Raw genomic sequence first — 19,984 nt, 5'->3', positions numbered from 1 at the left:
CTCTCTTATCTTTCCTCGCTCTGTGCTTTTCACACTTCTATACTTGTTCTGCATGATCCCACGTCCGACCATGCTTTGTTTTCTTCCTCTCTCTCAACCACAGTTTTAGTTTTTAAGTCACACTGTTCCAGTCTTTTTTTGTCCATTTATTTTTTCCCCCATCATCAGTGATGTCACGTTCTCTCCCGTGATGCTTCTCTGTCCCTTCTCTCCACTCTCCCTTCCATCCTCTGTACACACTTTGTTCCCTTCTTGTCCTTCATAACTCGTTTTTACGTTGGTTTCTTTTTTGTGTAACCGCTCCGTCCATCGCATCACATGTCGTCTCCGGCGTGGCAGCTCTCCTCTCCGTGCACGATCAGCACGGGGAAGAAGAAGGCATCCTGGTAGGGCGGAGGCCTCTCCGTGTCCCTCCCCTCGCTGACATCCCCGCTCCCACCGCCTCCGCTCTGCTCTGCGTCCTCACTCCTGTCCTCCCGCCCTCCTCCACTTTCTTCCCTCCTCCTCGCCGCCTCCTCCTCCTCCTGTGCGTCTTCGTCCTCGTCCCCGTCTCCCTCCAGCACTCCCCTGCTCTCCTCATCGTCCGCTCTCGACCCTAAGCCTAGGAAGCCGCCCCCTCCGCCGCCACTACCTCCGCTTGAAGTGCCGCCGCTGCCTCCTCCTCCTCCTCCTCCTCCTCCTCCTCCTCCCTCCTCTGCTCTCCCTCCCAGTCCTCCCCCCATGCTCCGAGAGTGAAATAGGCTAGTGGGGCGCCCGCCTCCGAGCCTCCCCAGGGAGAACCCGCTTCGGCTCAGCACCAGCCGTCCGCCCCCTACTCCTCCTACGCCACCTACTCCCCCTCCTACTGCGGTTGCTACGCCTACTCCTCCTCCGTGCCCTGCCGCCACTGCGGCCGCCCGCATCCCGGCCACGGTGGCGTTGAGCAGCGCCGTGGTCCCCGAGGGCGCCCGCAGCCTGGTGGGCAGGCTGGAGCTGGACGTGGTCCTGCGGCAGCGCGGGCAGCTCTGGAGGAGGTACGCCGAGTTGAAGACCACGGGCAGGGCCAGCGGCGGCACGGCCACGCCCGTGCCGGGGGGTCCGGAGATGGGCGTGGTGGTGGTGGTGGCGTTGGAGCCCACTCCGCCGTTCGAGTCCAAGTCCATGAGGAGCGCCTCCGAGTAGCTGGGCACCATCTGCTGGTTGCAGCGGATGTGCCACTCCAGCTCTGTCATGTCCACCGTGTTGACCCGCGAGATGGCACGGTAGCTAGTGCCGTTCGCTCCCACCCCGACACTGTGGAGGCCGTTCTCCGTCGCTCCGTCCGTCCCCTCTCCCCTCCCTCCTCCTGTCACCCCGCCACCTCCTCCACCGCCGCCACCACCACCGCCACCGCTCTCCTCGTCCTCCCCGAACAGCTTCTCCACGTGGTAGTGCACGTATGCCGTGCGGTACTCGGCCACCACGCGCAGCGGCCAGGACAGGAGGAAGGCCGAGGCCAGCCAGAACACCCTGTGCCGGGAGTACCAGGGCTGGCGGGCGGGGTCCGGGAACGCCAGGATGTGCTCCCGGAAGTCCACGTTCTTCAGGTGCATTCCCTCCCGCGCCTCCATGTAGTCGTCCAGCCCCTCGTTCTCGCCGAAGAAACGCGCCCGCTGGGGGAGAGAGAGAGAACAAATAGCAGAAGTGAGTAAAACAAGTCATCTCATGAAGGAGAGAAAGAGGAGGGGAAGGACCTATAATATAGTTACTCTAGTAACTTACTATCAGCAGCTCCAGTCCTTGATTATGATTGGCTGAGCCACATTTAAATCTGTTGTCACGTCAGATTACAGCACAAAACACGTTAAAAAATAAAGTTTGACTTTGTTGTGAATTTCCATGAACAAAAACATTTTCAGATAACCAGTTCACATGAACGATATTATTGTAAAACAAGATATCCAAACGGCTACATATATTTTATATGCACAAAATTACAATTAAAATAAATTTGTATGTGAACCCTTCTGCACTACGGCACTTGGCGGCAGCGACTTGTGATGAACCACAGTGGCTGAGCCACTGTTAGTGGGGGCTTTACCCAAGCTTTTCTTTCTTTCAAGGCTAGCCTGCACCTAATATCACAAGATGTGCCCTGTTCTGGAACCCACAAGGGAAAAGGAAGAGGGGCAGACCCAGAAACAACTGCCGGCATGACCTGGATGCAGATGTGAAGAGATCTGGCCAGAGATGGGGACAGCTGGAGAAAGTGGGCCAGGACTGGGATGCCTGGAGAGCACTTGTGTGTGGCCTTGGGCTATAGGCATAAGTAAAGTCAGTAAGAGGGATTAGGCACTCTGCTGCATGTTGTGTCTAACAAACCCCTTAGATGTTCTAAAATCACTGTAAACCAAGGCCTCTTGGGGCTTATTGCTTTATAAGAGGTGCAGTGCAAGGGCACACTGGTAATGAGGGGAAAGGAAGAAAGGCATATTGTCTCCCAAGACCAAGAGCAAACTGATGTCCTTGTGCGGGAGGTGCAGAGTTATCAAAAGACTAATCTACAGCACCTGAGACAGACCGCCAAGACAGCATGTGAAGAGAAAATACAGTATATTGGAACAAAATAACAGAGTTTCTCAGTGTAAAATTCGTTAAAGCTATACTGTGTAAGTTGCTCAACTAGTGGTCGGTAGCGTTATAGCAAACCGCGGTCGCGTCTGCTTTTTTCGGCCGTTTTTCGGCCGTTTTTCGCCGCGGACCGGGCCTTCAGACCACCGCGTCCGCCTCGCCTCGCCGAGACCTATCCATAGAGGTCTTTCGTGTCCCTCTACGAGCCTCGGTTGGGGAGATACATGCTAGACTCCTAGCCCATTGTAAACACTGCAGTGTATTTCCTGAAGAGCTCGGCAGTGTATGATCTGGGCTTTGATTGGCCGGTAGGGAGACACGTGTACAGAATGATGCATATGACATAATTTTGCCGGGAAAAACAGCCCCGGTCACGGCCACCAGGGCTCAGTAGAACACATATAAAGAAAAGGCTTTGGGAGCTGAAATGAACAGAGTGGGTGTTCTAAAACTTTAGAGATTTTAATTAGGACAATTTTAAGATTTGTTTTACTTTTATTAAAAAAGTTACATATTATAGCTTTAAGGTTCAGCAAGTGATTTATTTTTTCTTAAAAAAGACAAAAAAAATGCTGTGTTTGTTATGTAACCAGGGTGTCTCCACCTCTTTAAGAAACAGAAAATACATTTTCATGTTGGGATACCAATGTTATTCAATCATCATATTCAATTCATCATTCAGGATAAGTGAGATTGGAAGTGATGACATAAATAAATGACCACTATACAATTGAAGCTCATAAATGGGTACTCTCTCCTAATTGGATAAAATTGGCAACCCGCTTGAACATTTATGTTCTGCTTATCAAAGAGCTGGAGAGACAGGGAGACCCCTAGAACCTGAACAGACACTCTGTAGCAAGGATTGCTATCAAATATAGCATCACACCTTTTCAAAAACTGCATTGTGTTTTTGAAAAACCCTGTTCATTCTGGACTGAGATCACCATATATGGTAATTAAACGGACATTCTGTTTTTGAAAAAGCCTGTTCATTCTGGACTAAAATGACCATATATGGGCGTGATACACACAAAGCCACTCATAGGAAGCGGTTTTCACCGCTTCAAAAAAGTTATCGAAATCACATCTATCATGGTTAAAATGGAGTTTGTATAGGAAGGTCTAATAAAATCTACAGTAAATTCTAATAAAATGAATATCAAATATCTAAATACCGGTATTGAATCAAGCAAATTAAAATCTGTCCAGGATGTTCACAAAAGCCTGAGAAGACGATAAAATGACCAAAGTTTTTTTTAAAGTGAAATATCCCTTTAAAGCATAAAATAATGGGTAAAGTGATTAACATGACTTACCTGGGTGAGGTATGCAGCCTCAGCACGTGCACTGGAGAAGCTGAAGAAGAGAGGACATTACTGGCTATTATTGACTATTTTATATTATTATCTTATCTTGCCGTGCACTCACTATACGTATTGATGTACTGTACACATGTACGCGTAGGTCACCCTGGACCTTCTCTCTCACACACACACACACACACACACACACACACACACACACACACACACAGGACATCCACAGATACGGAACTGTCATCTACATTACAAAACTGATATTGTTAACTACATTCTGAGGACGAGGTTCCTAATCATCATCATCATCATCATCATCATCATGGAGGTCCTGTGGGTGCAGTTATCTATGATGCAACCCATCTGATCTCACTATATTACCTACACCTTCTGCTAGAAAGCACATTAAATGGGGATGTCTGTTCTAAAGGGTACTTCACCCTCTGTGCATGTCATCCAAGTTACCAACATTTCATTTTCAATTTTTTTCCTAGCAAAACACATGACTCTCCACCCAAGGACAACCTTCACCACCACCATGTCATCTCATGCTTCCTTGTTCAAAGTGAACAAATCACATACTGTACATGCATGAGCCATCATTATGGTCTGTGCTTGATTAAAAAAAAATGGTGACTAACGTCTGCTTCAGTCAGGACAACTCATGAATTGAATTAAAATATTTGTACTACATCAATCCTACCACATAGGGGTCTGGGGTGGTGAGGGGTTAGAGCAGCAATCTAATGAACAGCAGCAGCAGAGATAGAAAACAAAAGTAACAGCACAGACAACAAGCAAGGAAGCAGCAAGCAAGGAATGAACAATGAAAACCTCTGAAACAGGGTGCTTATTAGTAAAGTGAAAATGTGATTAGTCGACAACAGAAGCACAGAGTCAGCAACTGGACATTCCCATTCAGTTTCCTGATCCAAAGATAGAGGATAGGACACCAACATAATTTTCGCTATCACGCAATTCCAACCGGCAGATTCGTCTCACCATGGGTGCCAAGCTGCAGCCGGAAGTTCGGTGGAATGCATTGGAGTCAATGGAAGCCCGTGCTTCAAGTTCAAATATGATTATTTTGGGGGAATTGCAGCCCAAAATGTTTGGGAACCCTTGCTCTATTAGTAAAGTGAGAATATGATCGGTTGAGGATGAGATTTCCTCTTTCCCAGGTGTTTTGCCCAGGTGAGTGTGTTTTTGAGGTTAGGTTTCACCCATGTCAGGTTAAAAGAAGCAGCTTGCATAGAAGGAAGCATGAGGTCTGTTGCTCTCCCAGGTTGGCAGAGGGCGTGTAGCGCCCAGGATTACATAAAGACAATTGGACACCGGGTGAAAACAATGGCTTACAGAAATCGTGGGATAATAATTATAGTAAAAATGGTTAGGTTAGGCATAAAACCACGCCCACCTGGGCGAAACACCAGGGAAAGAGGGAGTCCTGGTTGAGAACGGAAGCATGGAGGCAGCAACTGCGTTTCCTGACTGAACTTGCTCTTTGTCATGACTCATTCTGTCTAACCTGAAACACTTGGTGAAGCGGAGGCGGACGGCGGGGTGCCGCTGCAGGTCCAGCAGCTCCTTGGAGACGTCTTTGACACCGTAGCGGGCGTAGTCGAACTCTGAGCTGGAGGCGTGGGTGTTGACCCGCTCGTGGTAGACCTGTGTGGACCAAAGGGGGAAGGGGGAGGTAAGACAAAGATAGAGAGGTAAAGTTAAAGAAAGACGTCAGTATATATCGATTGTTGTCGGGTGGAAACCAAAAAGCGTTTGTTTTGTATTGGTCGTTTTAAAAGTGATTTAAAGTAGTAAAAATAGCCGATCTACGATCTTGTAGGTCTGCTATTTTCACTAGTTTTGTGCAGCATGATGAAGCACAGCTTTAATTTATGAAAAAACATACACATTTGAAACTTGGAGGTACGAGTTTTCTGCCCGACAGTGACCTACCTAGCTACCTACCTATGTGACCTATCGATAAGAAATGATTATGAAATGGGGTATTTCAAATTAGTGTGACTAGACCTGTGCCCGCTATACGTTGTCATACTACCTGTTTTAACCGTCTGTTTGTTTGTATCCCTTTTGGCCCATACAGTATAGAGAGACCTCTGTGTCTGTCTGTCTGTCTGTCTACCTGTATCCCTTTTAAAGTCATATATGGAGAAAAAGATGAGGTGCAGTGTTCATCCAGGTCCCTTTTCCTTCCTCCAGCTGCAGAAACAGCATTAAATTGATGTCATAGACTGGTGTCCAAGCAAGTACTCTGATAATGGGTACTGATGTCATACAGCAGATGAGGTTATAGACTGGTCTCCAAGCATGCTGACCATCTCCAGGCACTGCACTATATATTAATTTATGCGGCGTCTCTTGCTGTGTCAACCTTTGTTGTTTTTTTGATTTTTTTGGGGAACTGACCAATGGACACTTTTTGTTTGGCTCTGCACTATTGGGTTGTGTTAGTGGTATTGCTTGTGTTTGACATGGCATTGATGTTATGAACACTTGTTTGGCTCTAGGGTTGGGACCCGTTTGGATTTAACCGATCCCGATTCTTTTTCAGTTCCCTCTTATCGATTCCGGGTAAGACCGGTTCCTATTCTTCTTCTTTCGTGTATCATCATCCTTGATGATTGGTTGACAACATTTTATTTCACAAGATTTCTTGTTACTTAGGGGAGGCACGGTTCCAAATATATAATTTTTTGTATTTTCTGATGACTTACTTATACTTATAATATACAAGTACATAAACACAAATGCAAGAAGACAAATGCAGCTTTATTTTAATTATTGCACATTACAATTATGACTGAGGTAGGCATATGACTGAGGTAGGCAGATCTTTAAATGGACAACACACTTCACTGTCAGGGTTGCACATTTAGGCTGTCTGATATTTAGGCTGAGAAACTGAGATCATGACTCAGTCATGACAGGAGTCCAACTTCTAACGGTTCTTTTGCAAGAAAATGAGCATATCTGCTTGTTCTGCACCTATGTCTCCAGCACATTAAAACACTCTCTCTGATGATAGATAGATACAGATAGATGTATTTTTTCTTCTCATTATTATAATAATAAAGTGATTCCGTGATTACTAAAGCTACAACTTGTATTATTATTTAAACTTAACCACAATAACAATATAATGGAATGCATGGTTAAGGGTGGACATTCAACAGTGGAGTTATTTAACGGCACGATGAATAGCAGATCTACAAGCTCACAACACGCCTCACATGACACGTTGTGAGCTTGTAGATCGGCTAGTCTTTCGTTATCATCCTCCCAGCTGCTACCAGCGTGAAAGGAGTGACTTGCTGACTGTTGCTAGTTCTAGTTATTCATAAAACCTCAGACAAACGTCGCATCCGCCATATGGAAGTTGGAACACCATGAACAGCAGCAGTACAAGCCGAGTGAAATGGACATTGCGTTCTGTGGTTACTTAGTAGCAGCTAGCTAGTCTACTGAAGAAAGTGAAGCGGCTACAGAGTCACTGGTACAGTTTTTCTGAGATTTCATGCACTTTCCTCTCATAAATTGCAACCACACTTGTGAGGAGTTATGCTGCCGTGCTAACGCTAGCTCTGTCTCACTCGAAGGACGCTAGCATTCTGATCCTATAGATCAGCGGACGTAGAGCCTGCTCTGAGTGGGCGTATCCACCTCACTCACACGTGTAGCGAGACGTCACCACACTAAAGTCACTTGCAATGCACACAGCTGGGCCAAATGAACGCTCATGAGAACATCCAGGAACCGTTATAGGAACCGGTCATAAAAATATGATGGAACCGTCTCCGGTTCTTCAATTTCTGAACCGGGTACCCGAAAGAACCAGTTCCGGTTCCCAACCCTATTTGGCAATGCATTGATAAGTTGTGCTTTAAGTATTGCTATTCATGTTGTGAGCGTGACACTTATGAGCGTTGACTGGCCTTGCTCTTTTTACTGAACACACCAGTACTTTTTTTCTTTTCATACTTCTCTAACTTTGTAAACCTTAAACTGCTGTACTGCCTCTGGAAGACTGATTTCCCCCCTTGGGATAATAAAGGTATCTATCTATCTATCTAACTAACTAACTAACTATAAATTGTGGAAATCTCAGTGTCTGTAGGTGTGTGTGCGTATCTGTCCTTTGCACATCTCGAGAACAGTGCAAACAATAGTCTTCAAACTCGACGTGTGTGTTCTGTGTTGTGAAGGACCCGAGAGAGTGCAGGTGAGCACCTTCATTGAAATGAATGGCTGGGGATTTACGGTCCCCACCCTAGATCATATGCAACTATATGGTATGCACCAAGTACTCGGGTACAATGAGTATTGCCATGAAATGTGGGGCTCATGCAGCTGTGTATGTATGTATATAAAGGAAAAACAAATCTAAGAGAGCCAATCACAGTGCAAGGTCAGAATTATGACAGAAATATGACAGAACTGTGACATCACTGTCAATATAAAGAGAGGGTATGTTCATGAATTCAGTGCAGTTTGCATTGTGTTAGTTGGAAGGAAGTGGAAAGCTAAGAAACTAAGATAAAGGTATACAGACAGCAACTCATATTTTGGAAACATGCAGATCTTTGTCAAGACCCTCACTGGCAAGACCATCACCCTTGAAGTTGAGCCAAGTGATAACATCGAGAATGTAAAAGCCAAGATCCAAGACAAGGAAGGAATTCCCCCTGACCAGCAGAGGCTAATCTTCGCTGGCAAGCAACTGGAAGACGGACGCACCCTTTCTGACTACAACATCCAGAAAGAATCCACCCTCCATCTTGTGCTTCGTCTAAGGGGAGGAATGCAGATCTTTGTCAAGACCCTCACTGGCAAGACCATCACCTTGGAGGTTGAGGCAAGTGATAACATTGAGAATGTCAAAGCCAAGATCCAAGACAAAGAAGGAATTCCCCCTGACCAGCAGAGGCTGATCTTCGCTGGCAAGCAACTGGAAGATGGACGCACCCTTTCTGACTACAACATCCAGAAAGAATCCACCCTCCATCTTGTGCTTCGTCTGAGGGGAGGAATGCAGATCTTCGTCAAGACCCTCACTGGCAAGACCATCACCTTGGAGGTTGAGGCAAGTGATAACATTGAGAATGTCAAAGCCAAGATCCAAGACAAAGAAGGAATTCCCCCTGACCAGCAGAGGCTGATCTTCGCTGGCAAGCAACTGGAAGATGGACGCACCCTTTCTGACTACAACATCCAGAAAGAATCCACCCTCCATCTTGTGCTTCGTCTGAGGGGAGGGCAGTAAATTATTCCATAATCATAAGGTTTGTCCATTCTCCAACTTGATGTGTGTGACTGTGACTGAGCAGAGGACAATCTTATGAATCCAACATGAGAAAATGGCTGGGAAAGGATGTCCAAGACCAACTTGATAATCAATTATAATAACAAAAATACATAATCGGCTAAATAAAATAAAGATGTTCAAACAACTGGCCAGCTGGCCAGATAGAAAATAAAATCTATCATACCATGATGTCATACAGTAATGTCTTGGGTCTGATTGAGGCAGCTTCAGGAAAAAGAAAGGACTAGAGGCTGGTATATGCTCTCTTTGTGACTCACGAGGCACCCACCAAAAAAATAATGTGTGCCTCTCAAAATCCAACTCGTATTTGTCAAGGGTGACTCCATCTTGTGTTGTACACAATCTTTTTTTTTCATATTTTCATTTTTTTAAAGGTTATATTATTTTTGTAGATCAGGTGCTTTCAATAAAATAACATTTTTGAAACAACTGGCCAGTGGCCAGATAAAGGGAAAAAAATCACACCCAATGTGAAGTGAGCGGTGGTCGTGCTTGCATAACATCTAGGATGTACAGGCTATAGCATGCTACACACACACACGTTTTGCTATTAGTCTACTTGCCAGCCCATAGAGCCCCATTGTGAACCCGGACATATTGAGTACACCAATGTTTTATGTTAGAAATGTTGAGTATGGGTCCCCAGCATGTAGAAACTGCCGGATGCTAACTTGCATATGTTGAGCAATTTTCATAATTTGCATAATTCGATTTATTTAGCATAATCCCCCATAATAACGGATAATATGTCAAAAACTGATTGGCCGATTTGAACAATATTAGAGTGGTTTTGGGGGGTATTGAGGATGCTGAATCCATTTTCTAAATTCAAAATGGCCGTTTTAAACCGGAAATGGCCTTATACCAACTTAAAGTGGGGTGATTTTGATACTTTTTGTTGATTTTCCAGTTGGTATATGGCCATTTCCGGTTTAAAACAGCAATTTTGAATTTAGAAAATGTCAGAAATGGATTCAGCATCCTCAATACCCCCCAAAACCACTCCAATATTGTTCAAATCGGCCAATCAGTTTTTGACATATTATCCATTATTATGGAGGATTATGCTAAATAAATCGAATTATGCAAATTATGAAAATTGCTCAACATATGCAAGTTAGCATCCGGCAGTTTCTACATGCTGGGGACCCATACTCAACATTTCTAACATAAAACCTTGGTGTACTCAATATGCCAGGGTTCAGATTCTGGCAAGTGGACTATATGGCAAAACGTTGAGGAAAAAGGCTACAGACATACGACATATGACATCACTAGACAAACATGATGCTACGTACACACATTTTACTATGGCAAAATGCTGAGGAAAAAGGCTACAGACACACGCACAGCCACCTATAGGAGCGGTTTGCACCGCTCAAAAAGCCTCTCAAAATCCAACCCTAGATCCACGTTGTGAGAGGTGGAAGCAGGTAATGCTGACTAAAGCCTGTATCAGAGTCGGGTCCGCGGTGGAACCGCGGTGTAGTGCCGTGTAGTCTTTTTGAGCGTTAACGTTGTAGTTTTATGACTCAAAAAGACTACACGGCACTATTCCACCGCGGACCGACTCTGTACGGGCTTAACAGGGCTCTGGTAAAACTGCATAGGCACTAATCACCTGCAGTGCTGTGGGGATAAATGAAGACAAATGAAGACAAAGACATTGACAACAACAAGCCTAAAGGGTCTAATAGACATTAACAACAAGACTGGTTCTAATAGATATTGGACACTGTCAAATAATGGTCATTATGATCTATATGAAACCTTTGGGCAAGGTTTCAGCACGATCCCAGCCCATTGACTTCCAATATTATGACTTAATGACTGTTGGGAACCGGCCTTCTAGGGAACAAGTTGGGAATGCATGACCCAACCGGTTATGTAATACCGACTGTACCCATTGTCAGACTAGCTGTTGTAGTACCCATCTCTGTATCCGTCCATCATTGAGGGGGTCGATCCAACTGATATGCCCATATTACAGTATATGGAGATGAGCAGCAGAGGCTGAGATTTGCTGGAAAGCAACAGGAAGATGGACGTACCCTATCTGACTACAATATCTAGAAAGAATCCACCCTCCATCTGGTCCAGCAGTGGTTCTCTATGGAGACACAAAGGGCCTGCTTTGTTCCCTATGGAGACACAAAGAGTCTCCTCAGATTATTGGTTTAGGAATGTTCTCTATGGAGACACAAAGAGACTGTTTGTACCCTATGGAGACACAAATACTGTAGTCTCCTCAAATTATTGGCTTAGGAATGTGACGGGGAAAAAAAATCCACAAAATGAATTCAAGTCTCCATGGGGCGAGTAATCGATAGAGAAAAGGTCATTTTGGGGGTGAACTATCCCTTTAATCCAATTTTAATATATATGATGTCGGTCAAACCGGTGGTTCTGGACAACTGCCTATCCGATAACTTCATGCCGGGCCGCAAAGTTTCAAGTCCATTGGTCGGAGATTTATTATTTCAGAAAACAACAAAAAGTATGTAAATAGTTGCTATAGAGCATCGCAGTGAGGTGTCGGAAGTAAATATTCCATTCATTTTCACCATAGGGTTTTTCATTATCAGCCACAAAGTCGTAGCAATTCAATGTACACTTACCACTAGGCTGGTGGTTGTAAAATGGTTCTATATGCTCCTGTAGAACCCCAGAGTATGTATGCAATCACTCTAGTTTTAGTAAAATCACGTTTTAATCAAGATCGCACAGAGAAGAACCGCATTACCCATACTGCTAAAAATTTACATCCGTGAAATCGAAGTCTGTGATTGGTCTAGCTTCTTCTTTCATGTATCTTGCGGTTACCGCAGAAGTACCTTACTGCCACCTGTCTTCCCGGCGGATTATTGCACTTCAGCAGAAATCCATGAGCGAGTGTCTTTCTTTTACAAATAGGAAACAAGTGTCATTCGCAATGCATTCTGGGAGTGTAGTCTCTGCAATTTTTAAAATAATGATGTACACAGTCTTGTACCCTGCCCATTTTTTCAGCTTTCTAATTAATCGTTGCATTAAAAAAAATGAATAGTCATTATTCCTCACCAGCCGAGGTGGCTTTGTCCGAGGCTTAAAAACGTTTAAATAAATACTTTATGAAATGTCTATGGAAGAAATGAATGGGAAAAACGCTTCTGACACCAGAGTGAAGACGGGATGGGGCTTCGACTGCGATGCTCTATACTGGTCTCCATGAAATTGGGTCTTTCAAATTAAAAGGTTTGTCAAATGTAACAGTGTGTCGTCGTTCACCACAAACGCAGTTTCTGCCTCCTGGCACTCTTACTGGAGGCTGCTAGCAAGATTCTAACGTCGCTAGCGCTGGCTAAAGTGTTTTGCTCTATAAGACCACAACACGTCACACTCATCTTTCAGACTGACGCAGTGCCCACTCATTATTCTAACCACTGTCGATGGTGTTGAAAGGTGGTGTAAAGAATACAAATTAAAAACAATAATTGTCCTCCATCCTGATGAAATCCTGAAGGGGGACTTTATAACCTTAGGCCCTCCAGGCCAAGGGGTCAGATCAGAATATTGTCTGTCTGCGTCCCTGACCGATCAATGATCAGCATCACATTTCTTGTGCATGCTGCCAGTAGGCCAAGAGAATCAATCCCTGTATATATTTCACATTTTGTGAATAATTTTACAGCGTACCTTCTACGGGCCAGGATGACTATTATATATACTGTATTTATTTTTGTTTTGTGAATTCAGAATCTCAGAACTACTTATGGAAGCATTCTGTGGTGGGAAGTAACTAAGGGACCGTCCAGACGACAACAGATTATTTTTCACCGGGGAGGTAAAGCCACGATTACCCATGGGTGTCCACATGCAAACGCATGTAAACGGAGGACTAGACGAATAGTTTCCAAAACTCCGGCTGCAGTGCATTTTTGTTACCCGGGCGTATTTATTTTACCATGTGGACAGCATAAACGGAGAAGTTCTTTGCCTGGTTACGTCACCTTGTGCTCCTCCTCCTTGCTACAATGAGAAAATCCTGTGGTCTCTGTAGAATATCCATATTATGAGGAGCGATAAGGTGCTCATTATCAATAAAAAATAACGAGCTCCATCCCTTATTCTTGCCAGTGGACTAGGCTACCTTTGGTCAAATTATGGCCATGAAAAGAGCACTGACAGGCTGACAGCACTTGCATTATAAATCAGCGATTGTCATCATTTAAATTAGGCTAATCTGTGAGAAGTCTGTTTTAATTTTCTGTATGATTTTATTCTCTCCGTGTCAAGCACAATAAAGCGGGGAGGCGGAGAATTAATTTCATTGCATTATAGCCATGCAGCCATTATTGTGCTGCATTTTAAAACTGTTAATAAAGGAATAGGGATGTGCGTGAATATTCAGGTACCCTAAAGGTTTGTAAACCACTATTCGTTTTGAAAATACCATTTGGTTATGCTATTAAATAGACCTATTGGGATATTAACTTTACAGTCTTACAGCTGTGCACGGGAGTTAATTGATCTGACCTAGATGTATTTGCCCAGTTTGCAGCATGATGTAATTGATTATTTGAGCATTCCAATATTATATAACATTTTAAAAGGCTTTTATTCTTTTTTCAAATTAGCTTTGCCCCAACAGATCGAAATGTGCTCAGTTTTGGCTATTTTTGTACGTCAGTGAAAATAACCACTAGGAACTATAAAGCCATCAATCAATGTGTGCTGGCGTGCATTCTGATGAGGAGAATGAACGGACTGAGAGCTGTTTAACGTGTGTGCTGCGTGGATCGAGACAGAGGCACGCAGGCATGGGCTTAATAGCCTAATCATTAAATGGTCGGGTCATCAGAACCTCGGAAATAAAAGGATTTCACAAATGTCATGGGTTACGGGTCTACTGTAGCATAGCCTATGGCTTTTTATTGTGTGGGCAGAGTAGGCTATTGTTGACGCAGCTTTTTATTGCCTGTCTTGAACTAAAACAATATTTGACAGACATGAGTAGCCTATAGTCTACATGTCACTGATGATTTGGAATGATAGGCTATATTATTGCAATGGATGATTACAATGGAATGAGTTGAATGGAATGGAGAGGGACAAGGGCAGAATAGTTCACAATGGAAGCACGACCAAACTATAGGCTATTACTCCTCATGTTTATGATGTCATTATAAGCCAAACAAATTAATTGACTGTACTTAGACTACTTACTGTACTGGTCAGCTGTTGTTGGGGGGCGAGGAGCAGATTACACTGTGACATGAGTTTCAGACTATTTCAGACCGTTTTCAGAGAGACCACGTGACCTACTGTATCATCCTATTATAATTTCGGGGCATGTCAAAAACAAATCGGAGTACCTTTTCCACCACTGGAAGCATGAGTTACAGAGTTAAGGGGTGCTGACACATTAGGCAATATGGGCAGACCAGACGAAGACATCCAGTAGGTACCATAACGCCTTACCTGTGTGGTGGTGTATGCGTCTCCATTGCGGTATCTGGTCACCTGTCTGGTCCTCCTCACGTAGTGATAGCTGATGGCCTTCCACCAGATACAGGGCGTGGCCTGCTGGAGCCTCTGCACACGCTCCAACACTTCCTGTGTCAAACATTTAGTCAATCAGTCAGTATATATGTGTGTAATATGTATCACACACACACTTAGAAATGAGTTTAGCAATCATGCATGGGGAGAGATCTATACCATACTGGCACTAGTGCGTTGTAATTGAAGGTAGCTATTGTTTGCAAACTTGTAACCAAACCTATATGTACATATCGACTGATTAATACTATCAATTAAACTGTAAAACAATAAGATTCTTTCTCTGACGCCTGGAGGCTACATACATGTATGTTACGAGGGTGCATATTGCGCTAGGACTTCTGCCTTATATACACATGTAAAACGGAAAAATAAGGATCCTTGCACAATTCAGGAAGTTTAAAAGCCATGATCGCTGTGACAGTCATGGGATTTTCATTTCAAAACATTGCAGAATAAACCCTCTCTCCAAGCAGTTACTGTATAACCAGGCGTTTTCTCTTTCATCACCATCTTTTTTTTTGCAATAAATATTGTTTTGCAATCAAAGTAGTAGTAGTAGCTACACTGGTTTTATCTCTAGGCTTTATGCCCTCATGTTTTAAATGTTATAGTTCAGTTTCTTAGATCTTTTATAGAGACGCTTCTTTTTTTTTATTATACAATGCTCATTGTAGCACTTTGAGATTTTCACAAAAGTAAAGTGCATTATAAATACAATAAAATCCATTATTATCAAGTACTTTGCAGGACAACAATCTCTCCCCAGAGCATGTACGGAATGTATTCTTCCAATCGGCCCAAGTTCCGGATGGTCTCCATAATTTACCCAAGAACTGTATTTGCCTGCACTTGGCTATACTGGGTTCCTGTAATGCTTTCATACGTAAGTGAAAATGCATTCTGGTCCGTGTTATTTGGGACCCTGAGTGAGTCACAGAAACAATCTGTACCATTCCAAATAGTACATTCTAATCTTAGCAGTTAACCACTAAACCCAAGCATCTCACTGGCCTCCCAGCATGTGCACTTAAACCTCTCCAACTGATCCAAAATGCTGCGGCACGATTGGTCTTCAACCAGCCCAAATTCTCACATGTCTCCCCCCTTCTCCGCTCCCTCCACTGGCTTCCGGTTGCGCACTGAATACAAAACACTGATGCTGACCTTCAAAGCAGCCAAAGGTATGGCTCCTCCATACCTCCAAAACCTGATCAACCCCTACAACCCCACCCGTTCACTCAGATCAGCCAACACAGGGATGCTGACAGAACCCTCGCTAAAAACCCCAGGACAAAAATCCACTCGTCCTAGACAATTTGCCCTCCTGGCCCCCAAACTGTGGAATAAACTCCCTGTCGCACTAAGAACTACAGACTCACTCCCTAGCTTCCGCCGTGAACTGAAAACTCACCTCTTCAGACTCCACCTAAACCCATAGCACTACTGTAACACTCCCCCTTCAGTCTCAATGACCATACATGAAGCTAGATAGCATTTTTTAGGTTTTAGAAGTTTTTTACTGATTATGTGCATGGTCTACCTATGTTATTGTTTTTTTCTAGATTGATATTCCTGTGCATTTGTTATATTGTTATATTGTTGTTGTATGTACTGTATTGACATTATCTTGCTTATTATAGTGATGCGTATTATCTGCTTATTGTAAGTCGCTTTGGATTAAAAGCATCTGCTAAATACCTAAACTGTAAACTGTAATCTAAAAGTAGCAGATCTATGCATGCTCACAATGCAGGAGAAACGTTTGTAGATCAGCTATTTTGGTTTTGCAAGTACAAAGTAGAATTCCGCTCTTGCAACTGGCTGGTCAGACAAAGACCTGAATTACGCTAGAGGTCATATATAACGTGTGTGTAAGTAGTTTCTTTGGCATTTGGTTTTAGTGCTTACAATGCACAGCAAATTAATGAAAAAATGATTATCCCCATACACGAGGGAATCTGCAGTGCCGTCATCTAATTTCAAGATGAACGCTCTGTTTACACACATAGGCCTACAGTACGCACGCACGCACGCACGCACGCACGCACGCACGCACACACACCTGGAACTCGGCGTTGGCCAGCGTGGCGGTCTTGGAGAAGCAGTGCCAGCACTCCACCAGGTAGACCACGTAGAGCATGGCGAGGAAGGCCAGCGGGATGTAGACGTAGCCGCTGGAGCAGGGGCTCTCGAAGTGCAGGATGTCCCGGTAGAAGGCCGCCGAGGTGGCCCCGTCGGCGTCGGCGCCGCCGTTGGCCAGGGCCACGGAGGAGGCGGCGCCCAGGACGGGCACGCGGCACAGCGCGCACCAGGCCAGCGTGGCGAAGCAGCCGTACATGAGCAGCGTCAGCAGCAGGCACTTCCAGTGGGACTCCCGGCACAGGGAGGAGGCCAGAGACTGCTGCACCGGACGCTGCTGTTGGTGGATGGGGGTGTAGAGTAAAAGGATAGGAGAGACAAAGATGGGAGACGAGAGGGAGAGAAGAACGGGGAACAAAGTATAGGTTAAGACAGTGGATCTCAACCTGTGGGTCGGGACCCCCAGGGGGGTCCCCACATTATTTTGGCGGGTCCCCGGATGATTAACTTAATGTGCAACATTATTGTTTTGGCACTTAACAGTAAACAAATCAACATAAGGTTTAAGTGTATAGATAGAGGGTATCTGCACATTCTAAAGTCACAGTTTAAGGACTTTATAATACCTCTAAAATCAAACATTGGCCAAATTGTAAAATATTAGAGGGAGAAATTGTAAAAATAGCCGATCTACATGCTCACAACGCCTCGCTTTACAGTGTTATTCAAAATGTAATGCCTCAACTCTTAGTGCTCCTCAGGGTGGGGGGTCCCCCAGTTAAGATATGATTATTTGGGGGGCCGCGGCCTGAAAAGGTTGAGAACCACTAGGTTAAGACACTGGGTTGCTATTAGTTAGGGAGGTCTAGGCCTGTCACAGTTATTACACAATTGCCTATTCGCAATTATTTGAGATAATCGCAATAGTCTTTTGCATACTGACCCCATGGGGGGCAGGAGACAAGGCGGAGGGGAGAGAAGAAAAGGAGGAGAGAGAGATAGAGAAAGAGAGGGGGAAATGGGAGAGGGAAGAAAGATGGGAGAGGAGGAGATACGAGTAAAAGAAGGAGAAGAGAGGTAGGAAAGTGAGCGAAAGATGAAAAGCAAGGGGGAGATGGGTGAAAGAGAAGAAAAGAGAGATAGTCAGGGACTCAAGGAATAGGGTTAACTTGAACCTGTGATGTCATGCCGTATTTTTTATTTCTGTTTTATTTCTATTAGTTTGGTCATTAAGGTCCACAGAATGAGAGGTCTGCTCTGCCGGAAACATCGCGAAAAAAGGGGTCAGGAGATGAGAGGGCAGAGCAGAGCTCTCATTCTGTGGACCTTAATGACCAAACTAATACATAAAACATGACATCACAGGTCATCTCACATTTTGGGTGACTGGGTCCCCGGCTAATAGAACGGGGAACAAAGTATAGGTTAAGACACTGGGTTGCTATTGGACAGAATATGATGAGGAGAGAGACGGAGTAGGGTGAAACGATGAGGAACAGAGGAGAGGAGAGCTGAGAAAGAGAGGTGAACAGAGGAGATCTATGACAGAGAGAAACAAGAAAGATAGCAGAGAGAAGACAAAGTAGTGAATTAGAGATCAAGATAAAGCGAATGCCAATGGCCATGGAGGTAATGACCATTAAAAACAAGATTTTGGCCCTTAAAAACCTTTTTAATTAAACCGGCTGGCTGCTGCTCAGTAAGTTTAAGTTCCAACAAGAAATAAATCATTAAAGGGAACAGACAAAACAAATTACTAATTAGATGACTAAGTAAACTTGAATGAACTAAACTATAAAGATTAATGACAATCATAAGCTGCATGTCGCAAGATAAGGAGAGAGAGAGAGAGAGAGAGAGAGAGAGAGAGAGAGAGAGAAAGAAAGAGAGACAGAAGCTAAAATGAGGAAATGTAGGCAGTACAAAAAAGATAACAGATTAAAAAGTGAGCAAATAAAACAAAGCATATTCTTATAATGGTGTTATAGAGAGACATCAAAGCTAACAGGGCTTACAGTTTTTTTCGATTGCTAAAACACAAAAAGCTAAAATTAGGCACAATTTTCACAACCTTTACTTCTGTCCCCAATCACTTGACTCAATTTGTTACTACTTTAGATTTCCTTATCATATTAGACTCTGACTTTCCTTCTTTACACTCTGATGTAAATTTCACATCACCTTGTTGTCAAAACACAACACACAATTTTCAGGTTTGCACACACTTCTCACATAAAATCTCAACGCATCAATCCACAACACACAAATATTCAAATCTCTAAACTTTCGGGTCTAGTGTCAATTACAAATCCCCCTGTTGTCTAAAAACCACAGTTGTTGCACAACTGAACATTGAGACAGGAACCGGGGGCAGAGATGGGCACAAAATACAAAAAAATATTTGAAATACAAAGGTATAAATACCAGGACTGTCACCAGGATAGTATATTGGTGACAGTATCCTGGTCAGTATTAGACCAAGTACTGACCAATTTCTTTCAAAATATATATATTTTTTTGTTTTTTGTGCCCATCTCTGACCAGAGGCATGATGCCTAAATCTACTGTAAATCAAAACTTGTTTTTGTTTGGATGCATATTTGTGTGCTGTTTTATGTTTGACAATGAAAAAAGTAGGCCTCCACTGAGTCATTTTACAAAAGGAGAAATATCTTATTCTCCAGAGCCATGGTCATTCTTATGGTGTGTTCCATTTCGACAATTGTGTTTTCAATTTTGCTCTTCAGTGTTCTGTACATGCTTGGTAGTGTTCAGCCAAAAGCTAGTTGTGTTTATTCAATGAATGGTATGTGTGTGTCATGTGAAAATATGGCTGTGTTTACCAAATGAAAACACAAGTTCCATTTTGTGAACATGTTAAGAGACTTGATGGCAAAGAGTTGTTTTGCAAAGGGATGCCAGGGTTTAGCAATTTGTGTGTAATGTTTGGAGTTTTGTGTGTGCAGTTTTGAAAAGAACGTACAGTTTTGAAAAATGTGTTTTAGCAATCGAAAAAAACTGTAAACTACTTTCATCTCCTTAGGTACTGTGGGTGTTCCATGATGGAAGAAAGCTTCATTCATCTCAAATGTTCTTTTGGGTGGGGTTA

General features: G+C 43.8%; 1 protein-coding gene across 1 annotated transcript in view; it reads right to left on the bottom strand.

Moving 5' to 3' along the window:
* Positions 1–314: 314 nt before the first annotated feature.
* Positions 315–19,984, bottom strand: part of LOC308298494 (transmembrane protein 151B-like) — a gene marked incomplete at both ends in the record, with an annotated part of 39,571 nt that continues 19,901 nt past the window's right edge. Inside the window, 5 exons of the mRNA XM_080742109.1 lie at positions 315–1,631; positions 3,909–3,948; positions 5,437–5,576; positions 14,713–14,847; positions 16,859–17,212. Of these exons, the coding sequence (XP_080598235.1) occupies positions 315–1,631; positions 3,909–3,948; positions 5,437–5,576; positions 14,713–14,847; positions 16,859–17,212 (1,986 nt within the window). The remainder of the gene's footprint in view (positions 1,632–3,908; positions 3,949–5,436; positions 5,577–14,712; positions 14,848–16,858; positions 17,213–19,984) is intronic.

This window comes from Nannobrachium achirus (assembly GCF_963921795.1).
Source record: "Nannobrachium achirus genome assembly, chromosome: 14".
Lineage (NCBI taxonomy): Eukaryota > Metazoa > Chordata > Actinopteri > Myctophiformes > Myctophidae > Nannobrachium > Nannobrachium achirus.
Note: the sequence above shows the minus strand (reverse complement) of the source record. Positions and strands in the feature narration are given on the sequence as shown.